The following is a 6,520-nucleotide window of genomic DNA, read 5'->3' as shown; positions in this document are numbered from 1 at the left end:
GAAAATTGAAGGAGGGATATAAAACTTTATCAAACTGTCAACGCATTTAATCTCAAAGACTGACAGAGGAAATGCAGGTGGGATGAAGCGGTGGGCTCTCCCTCCCACCACAGGCATTCGGTGCTGTGGGGATACCGCAGGTAGATGGTTGTATACTCTAATGGTTCCAGGCCTGGAGGCTAATTCTCTCTTACTAGGGTATGGGATTTCCACGTTCTGTCCTCTGAAAGGGCTAAACCTTTTTGGTCAAGGATGTCGAATCCTTTAAATGTCCTTCTATGGAAACCAGCACTCACTCGTGGTGTTTCTATTAACTGACCACCTTCTCCTAAAATGTCTCTCCTTACACGTTCCCCAGGAACTGCAGGAATGCCTCCTCTATTTGGGGAGTTGGGTGAAATCCAGTTTACTGTATCAAGTACTGCTATTCTAAAGCACTGTTCTCTCTCTGCGGGCTTCATCCTTTTGCAGAATCAGGGAGAACCTGTCTCTTCTCTTTTAAGGTCCCTTCCCAACCCACAGAATTTTATATATAGTTTCATCAGAAGCTGTGCCAACATGCCGGCTCTCATAACCAGACCATAATATTAATTCTAGAGACTTCCTCATGTCACGTTTTATCTGAAGCTGAAGTTTGGGCATGGCTAAGTCTAACACAATCCAAAGTCAGGAAATTTGTAAATTTGTGTAACTCCTTGCAAATAGTCCATCTTGCAAAACATTATACATATCATATATATATATATATATATATATATATATATATATATATAAATATATTCCTCCCTTGGAGTTGAAGCTTGTGCCCTTTCCACCTGCATTTCTGATCTAAGTTAGGTAGGGGGCTGCTCTCTGGTCAGCAAGGAAGGGAGATCAAAGGATGGAGGCCGGACTCTGCCCCTGCAGAAACCCTCCAGTTTGCTGGAGTTGCCGGATTGCATTGTTCCTCCCCGGTGTGCGGCGTGAGCTTCCCCCACCCGAGCGCCCAACAAGTCTCCTTTCTCCAGCCTGCGCGCTGCTGCGCTGAGGCCGAATGAAGCGCAGCACGGTGCGGGCAGCCCGAGGCCCCGAGGCTGGGCTCTGTCTGTCTGGGACTGCGCCGTGCCCAGCCTCGGTCCCCTCTCTGTGGGTAAGGATGGTTGAGTCCAGCCTCCACGGCAGCGGCTCCTTGTGCCACTAGCAGCCCGTCTTCTGCGCTCTCCGCCTTTTCTCTCTAGACTGGATCTCTCCTCCCCCCGCGCCCCCCTCCCCGCATCTCCCACTCGCTGGCTCTCTCTCCAGCTGCCTCCTCTCCAGGTCTCTCCTGGCTGCGCGCGCTCCTCTCCCCGCTTCGCCCCCTCCCGCAGCCTCGCCGCCTTGGTGCCTTCCTGCCCGGCTCGGCCGGCGCTCGTCCCCGGCCCCGGCCCCGCCAGCCCGGGTCTCCGCGCTCGGAGCAGCTCAGCCCTGCAGTGGCTCGGGACCCGATGCTATGAGAGGGAAGCGAGCTGGGCGCCCAGACCTTCAGGAGGCGTCGGATGCGCGGCGGGTCTTGGGACCGGGCTCTCTCTCCGGCTCGCCTTGCCCTCGGGTGATTATTTGGCTCCGCTCATAGCCCTGCCTTCCTCGGAGGAGCCATCGGTGTCGCGTGCGTGTGGAGTATCTGCAGACATGACTGCGTGGAGGAGATTCCAGTCGCTGCTCCTGCTTCTCGGGCTGCTGGTGCTGTGCGCGAGGCTCCTCACTGCAGCGAAGGGTAAGACGGGCTTGCTCCTGGCCGGGGAGGCGGTCGAGCCCTCGGAGGCCCCGTGTGCGGACGCGAGTGTGCGTTTTGGGGACCGCAGGGTACGGAGTGGCCGCCTCTGCCCGGCGCTGCTCCATCGCCGAAGCTCGGGGAACGCGATGCACGGGAAGGAGCTTCCATCGCGCTCTCCCCAGCCCTCCTGGGCCCCCGCCCCACCCCGCCATTCCTTCCCCCTCTCTTGGGCTCACAGGAGAGATCTCTTTTTCTCGGCAGTACAGGGTGTCAAGGAGAAAGGAACCCAATACGAGTTGGGCTGGAACTGTGCTCCGCCGGGGCGGTGTTGCCTCCTCCGAGACGTGGACTCCACGGGTCGGGGTGGCTGAGGGGCAGTTCCCAGGACTTTCTCCCCGGACCCGACGCGCCTGGGAAAGCGTCCCGGGTGAAGCCGGCCTGGAAAGTTCGGGCTCTCTACGGGGGTTTTGGTACCAATAGGCAAAGGTCTCCGCCGGCCCGGCCTCCTCGCACCCATACACCCCATTCCTCCTCTCCTCCTTCCCTCTCCAACGTCCTCAGCCGGCGAGGAGTAGCTGCCTCTAGAAGGTCGCCCCCGCTTTCCTCTCCCCCGGACTTCGCTCCTTGCAAGTTGTAAGGTGTTGGCAAGGTGCGTGAAACAGGCTAGGAGTTCTGGACCGGCTTCCAAGTCAGATACATTCACTGTGGGCGCACGGGTATCCTCCTTCTACGCTGGTCAGGGGAAGGAGTTTCTCTGGGTGGCTCCTGGGCTTGGGGCTCTGTGAGCTTGGTTTTCTCCCTGAATGAGTTGGGGAATGTTTTCCTCTAAGTAGCCTACAGGCTGCGACCTCAAGGCTGGCAATAGCGTGTGTACTTGTTTATTCTCCGGGAAAGAACATAAGCTCCCTTTTGAGACAGGGCGAGAAAGAGGGAGAGAGACAGAGAGAGAGAGAATATTGATTGATTTTCACATTGGAAATACCTGCCCCTGTCCTCATTTTTAGCCTCCTTAGATGCTTTCTTTATCAGTCAGCACTTCCATAGATGTTCCCGGGAGTATCTGTATCTACAAAGGGTTTTTCTTTCGTTTCATTTTTAAAGGTTGGAGTCCAATCTTACGATTTTTTTTCAATGGTCACTTGCTTTTTTCCCTACATAATATTTCCCCGTCCTCTCTAGATTCTTCCATCTTCTTTTCCACCCATTTCCTTTTCCTCCAGTGGTCCAGATGGAAGAGTGATTGGCAGGGCGAAGGAGGACTGTATCTGGTTCATTAGGAAACTCCAGATCTGCCTGGAGAGCGGGGGAGAGACGTGCCGGCTGGTCTTCCCCTCCCTGCACTTGCCTCCACGGGGCGTCCAGGGCTCCGTGAGAGCTGACCGCTCAGCACCAGCTCCTCCTCACCGGCATCCACCCTCACAAGGGGGTGTCTGCGGGAATGCGCCCCGAGATCTCGGGGAGCGCAAACAGTGGGTCTTAGTCACCCAAGCTCGTGGTCGCTCGGGATTGGGGAGCTTCTTGCAGACGCCGACCCTCTGCCCACCCGCCCGGCTCAGTCCGGATGCCTTGGCCGGTGCCTCTGACATTGCCGGCTGCGGAGGCAGCGCCTGCTGAGCAGGGCCCGACTGGCAGCGGCCTCTGGTCAGCACTGGACTGGCTGGGAATTGGAAGGCGAGGCAGCTAAAGTCTAGGGAAAAGAGGGTTGTGCCCTGTGAGGTGTGCTGGGGCGTGTGTGTCGCAGCGGGGAGAGGGCAGGAGCCCAAGGGACAGGACCTGGCTTTTTCCAGCCGAGCCCCTGCGTGGAGAGGAAACACCTGCCACGCAACTCTGCAAAACTTCCCGCCCTTTCCCCTGCACTCCAAGCCTAACTGGGCCCGGGGCTTCCTCCTTTCCAGGCAGGCAACTCAGCCTCTGAGCTCACTCTCGGTTCCCTCGAGTTCCGCACGCTCCGGCTGCCTTCCCCCGCAATTAACAGAGGTTGCTGCGTGGAGACGGCGGCGGCCCTAGCTCGGCTGCTTAATAATCCGCACACGTGTGTGCCGGGCGGATTCCGCCCCCACGCGGGTGGGCTGCAGCGCTAGGATGAGGCTGAGGCGGAGGCGGGAGGGAGGGTGTGGAGGGGCAGGTAGTGGGCGGGGGCTGCTCTGGATGATTCTGGGGCGAACAGGGCAGGGGTTGCAAAGTCCTGGGCGCCTCGGGCCCTGCGGGGCAGCCCCGTGGAAGAGAGCTCCTCTTGCGCGCTGCAGGCCCCAGAACCTGGCTGTAGAAGCCGAGAAGTGGAGCCCAGGGTCCCAGGCCCCTGGCGTGCATGGAGCTGGAGCGGTGCTGTGCGCAAGTGTGTGCGCGCGGAGGGGGTCCAGGACGCTCGGACGTAGCTCTCACTGCGCTATTGTCTGGCCCACCAGGCAGTGGGTCCGTGGAGCTCCTTCATTAACCCCACAGGGACCAGGGACCGTGTCTCCTGCACGCCTGCGGGGTCAAGTGCGAGCTCCTGTACCGGCCTGGGAAGGGGCTGCAGGCAGGAAGGGGGCTGGTGACGCCAGCGCCGGAGTCGCCGTTTGTGCGCTCTGGCCATTGGGGCGGCGTCGCGTTCCCCTTGCCTAGCAAAGCCCGGGTGACCAAGGTCGGGCCTCCCCCCGGGGGCGTCGGCGCTGGGCCCCGGGGCTCGGCAGCGCGCTCCAGGGCCGACCGGAGGCGCTTGCGCGCAGCGGGGCTTTCCCGGGGAGGAGCGCTCCGGCAGGAGGGCGCCCGGCCACTGCCGTGGGCAGCTGCGCCGCGCGCGCCCGGGTGGCGGCTCCCGCTGTGGCGAAGGCAGGCGCAGAGTTTTTGATGCGTGGGGCATAATTCGTGACCTGTTTGCGGAGTCGTGAGGCTGGAGGCGGTCGCAGTTGAGGTCACTGGAACCCGTTACTGTGGGTACTTGAGTATCAGCTTCAGCTGATGGTGCTGTACTCTTCAATAAAGCGTTGGGGATATCGAAAATTCACTGGTGATTTCCTTTTTCTTCTGGATTATTAATGGCATTGTAAAGGTTGAATCCCAAGTGTGCGTTTCTCTTTAAATGACTATTTTCAGGGACCAGGGGAAAAGGAGTAAGGCTGTAAGCATTTTCATCTGGTAAACAGGAATATTAATTCTGTGTACGCTGGCTCGTATCTGGTATCTGCCCCTTTACCTGGGGCTGATCTACTGGCTGTTTGGAAAAAGTTTCCTTCTCAGTTGTTTCTTGCATATGTGCAGCCATGAGAATGCAGGTATTTGCAGACAATTACTTACCCAGAAAGCGTCCTAAAGGAGAGCACACACAACACTACTAGGCCAGAGCAGCCTCATTTTGAGAAGCCCGAAAGAGAAAGGTGGAACATTCGTTAAAGTAAGTAATTCAAACATTTCCTGACCCACCCAGCAGAGATGTGAGCACGCACTGCTGAGTTTCCAGAGAAACCCTGTAACTCCACCGCGAGAGAGGTGCGCCCTCCCATACCTACATGGTTTTAGATGAGCTACCTTATTAAAGACTCATCCCACCAAGAAGTATGCTAAGACCTTTAATTTGCAGGTCAGACTCCTTTATGGCAGAGCCGCACCCCATACACTTCCTCCTGATGAAGCCAGGACACTCCTGTGAAGAAGATACTTTCGCAGGAAACCCCTAATCCCCATCCAGCAATAAAAAAGTGGACTGGATGCTGTGGCTCATGCCTGTAATCTCAGCACTTTGGGAGGCTGAGGTGGGTGGATCATCAGAGGTCAGGAGACCAGCTTGACCAACATAGTGAAACCCCATCTCTACAAAAAAAAATACGAAATTAGCTGCGCGTGGTGGCGCATGCCTGTAATCCCAGCTATTCAGGAGGCTGAGGCAGGAGAATCTCTTGAACCCGGAAGGTGGAGGTTGCAGTGGGCTGAGATCGTGCCATTGCACTCCAGCCTGGGCAACAAAAGCTAAGCTCCATCTCAAAAAAAAAAAAAAAAAAAAAAAAAAAAGTGGACCACTTAAAATGAAGTTAATATCTGTGTATTGCTGAGCAGATCATGTTTTTTTTTCCTGTTGCATTATCAGGATATTATTATTAATTACTATCACTTCAAATCAGAACTGTTCAGCGGAAAGCTTTTCAGTGCTTCTGGAGCACTCATGTAGTTAGTCGCAAAAGGGAGTCTTTATTCGGAAGTGACAGGTTTTGTAAACTTGAATGGTAGGGCAATGAGGTCTCATCAAACAAGTCCAGAGAATAAATGGCAAGTAGTGCAGGGTGGTAGAATTCCCCCATGTCTCAAGCATCTCACTGGCAGAGGCCTCGGGAGGAGAGAGAATGGCTATTTTTATATTGGCTTTCAGCTGGCCAATCATGCTTGATAAGACGACTGCCACAACCACAGTGCTGAAGCTTCTACAGGCGAAAGCAGCTCCTCCTGGGGGCAATGCTTCCTTACTCTCCAGTTTATTGTGTCAAGCAAACACCAACCCAGCTTTGAAAATGTCAAGAAAATGGTTCTGCTTCCTTTAAGAAACAGATAAACAAAGCTCGGTGGCTGGTTCGTGCTTATAAGCAGACGATACAGCAAACGCAGTGTAGACGTTTCTAAGCTGTCAAAATGCAAATGGCATATTAAATACTCTCTATTCCGCTGAATTTTAAATGTGCCTCTGGTAATTTTTCTGCTGAGCTCATAGTGAAAATAAGCCATTACAAGTTGCATACATGCAATTTAAGCTACCTTTTCCCTTTGGCCTTTTGTATGTCTTCTGGTTGAGCTCACTTCCCTCTGTAAGATAACTAAGAA

At 55.3% G+C, this 6,520-nt stretch overlaps 1 protein-coding gene across 2 annotated transcripts in view; it reads left to right on the top strand.

The window, feature by feature from the left end:
• The first annotated feature begins 1,135 nt into the window (after positions 1-1,135).
• CSMD1 (CUB and Sushi multiple domains 1) overlaps positions 1,136-6,520 on the top strand; it is a 2,064,385-nt gene continuing 2,059,000 nt past the window's right edge. For both annotated transcript variants that reach the window (XM_054657204.2, XM_016960221.4), the window contains exon 1: positions 1,136-1,732. In XM_054657204.2, the coding sequence (XP_054513179.1) occupies positions 1,648-1,732 (85 nt within the window). In that variant the 5' untranslated portion in view covers positions 1,136-1,647. The remainder of the gene's footprint in view (positions 1,733-6,520) is intronic.

This window comes from Pan troglodytes, chromosome 7, assembly GCF_028858775.2.
Source record: "Pan troglodytes isolate AG18354 chromosome 7, NHGRI_mPanTro3-v2.0_pri, whole genome shotgun sequence".
Lineage (NCBI taxonomy): Eukaryota > Metazoa > Chordata > Mammalia > Primates > Hominidae > Pan > Pan troglodytes.
The sequence above is the reverse complement of the archived record's forward strand: the minus strand, read 5'-3'. Positions and strand labels throughout refer to the sequence as shown.